At 38.9% G+C, this 1,689-nt stretch overlaps 1 protein-coding gene across 1 annotated transcript in view; it reads left to right on the top strand.

Moving 5' to 3' along the window:
* LOC109067214 overlaps positions 1–1,121 on the top strand; it is a 280,709-nt gene extending 279,588 nt beyond the window's left edge. The window contains exon 11 of the mRNA XM_042738744.1: positions 1,015–1,121. Coding sequence (XP_042594678.1) covers positions 1,015–1,069 — 55 coding nt within the window. The 3' untranslated portion in view covers positions 1,070–1,121. The remainder of the gene's footprint in view (positions 1–1,014) is intronic.
* Positions 1,122–1,689: the final 568 nt, after the last annotated feature.

A 1,689-nucleotide genomic window follows, 5' to 3' on the forward strand; every position in this document is an offset into this window, starting at 1 on the left:
CCGCAGGAGGATAACTTCGCAACGACTAATGCTCACGCTTTCTCCTCCTTCACTCCACTCTCAGAGATGGATGTTTCCAAACTTATCCTGTCCAGTCATCCTACTACTTGCCCACTGGATGACAAAGAAGACCTGAGGCAGTTGAGCAACTAGAAGCCTGTATTAGACAAGAATGGGACAACATTCCTATTCCTAAACTTGAGCAACTTGTCTCCTCAGTCCCCAGACGTTTGCAGATTGTTATAAAAAGAAGAGGGGATGCCACACAGTGGTAAACGTGGCCTTGTCCCAACTTTTTTGAGATGTGTTGATGCCATGAAATTTAAAATCTACTTATTTTTTTCCCTTAAAATGATACATTTTCTTAGTTTAAACATTTGATATGTCATCTATGTTGTATTCTGAAAAAAATAAAATATATATATTGAAATTTGAAACTTCCACATCATTGCATGTTTTTATTCACAATTTGTACAGTGTCCCAACTTTTTTGGAATCGGGTTTGTACATGAATGTCCAGATACATATAGAAACCAGAGCAACTAATAATGCAAGTCTCTTAATTGGGCTCTTAATTCTTTAAAAGCATCACTTGTTTCAGCTTGATCTCAGCAGTGAATTGTGTTGATGTGTTTCAGAGAGAAAGCAGCTGATTCTGTGCTGATGTTTTATTACAGGATCAACTACTGAAGCTGTGACCTCTAGTGTGACCTCTGCAGTGACCAGCAGCACACAGACACCAGAATGTGGTACAAGTTTAACAAACACACTCCTGGAAACATGAAGGATGAGTTTTGTTTTGAGTCTAATTGTTGTTGTTCATGTGTTCAGTGTCTCTGGTGTTTGTTCTGGTCTGGTGTCTTCAGCTGATGGTTCTGTTGGGTCTCTTAGGAGCTTTTCACATCTACATGAGACACACGTCAGGTGAGAGACATTTATCATCATCATTATGGATTTGACATGCAGATATTAAGAGTGTGAAGATGATGATGATGATGATGATGATGCTTTTAGGAAAGAAACAGGAAGATCAGAAAGTGAGGATGAGAAGATTGAGAGAAGGACATGAACACACAGCAGAAGATTCATGAGAGCAGCAGCAGATCATCACATCTATGAGAAATAACATAATCTCACAGATTCTCACATCAATCCAGCTTTCAGCTGTCAACAGCAGATGTTATAATATGAACCCAACAGATTAATTAAAAACAGGAGCTAAGAATTAAACCAGATTTTCTTATTTTCTGGACATTTCTCTTTTGTAATACTTTTAATGCTTATATTACTTATGTGTCTTCATACTAGTGTTGTTTTTGGCGGCCTGTTTTAATTTAAGTTTAAAGGGCCGTACACACCGGGACGAATATCGGCACGCGTTATGCGCCAGCGTTTTTCAACGCGTTTTTTGTGTTCACACCCAAGTGATTTTCGCTGACGATGAGCCGAGTGAACATGCAAATTCATTCCCTGACATTAGATGGCGCTTAATGTAAAACAGAAATACCCCTGTACACAAGGTGGCGCTGCGCAACTTTACGCTTCTTAAACTCGCTTTTCACTCAGAAGAAGAGAGCAATATTTACACGCTTGTCAAAATCATACAAAGAAAACATGTATATTTTAAGCACCAGTAGCTCCAGCTCCAGTTCCAGCGATGAAGAAATTATTGTTCTGTTGAATGAGGAA

Source organism: Cyprinus carpio, chromosome B14, assembly GCF_018340385.1.
Source record: "Cyprinus carpio isolate SPL01 chromosome B14, ASM1834038v1, whole genome shotgun sequence".
In the NCBI taxonomy this organism is placed as follows: domain Eukaryota; kingdom Metazoa; phylum Chordata; class Actinopteri; order Cypriniformes; family Cyprinidae; genus Cyprinus; species Cyprinus carpio.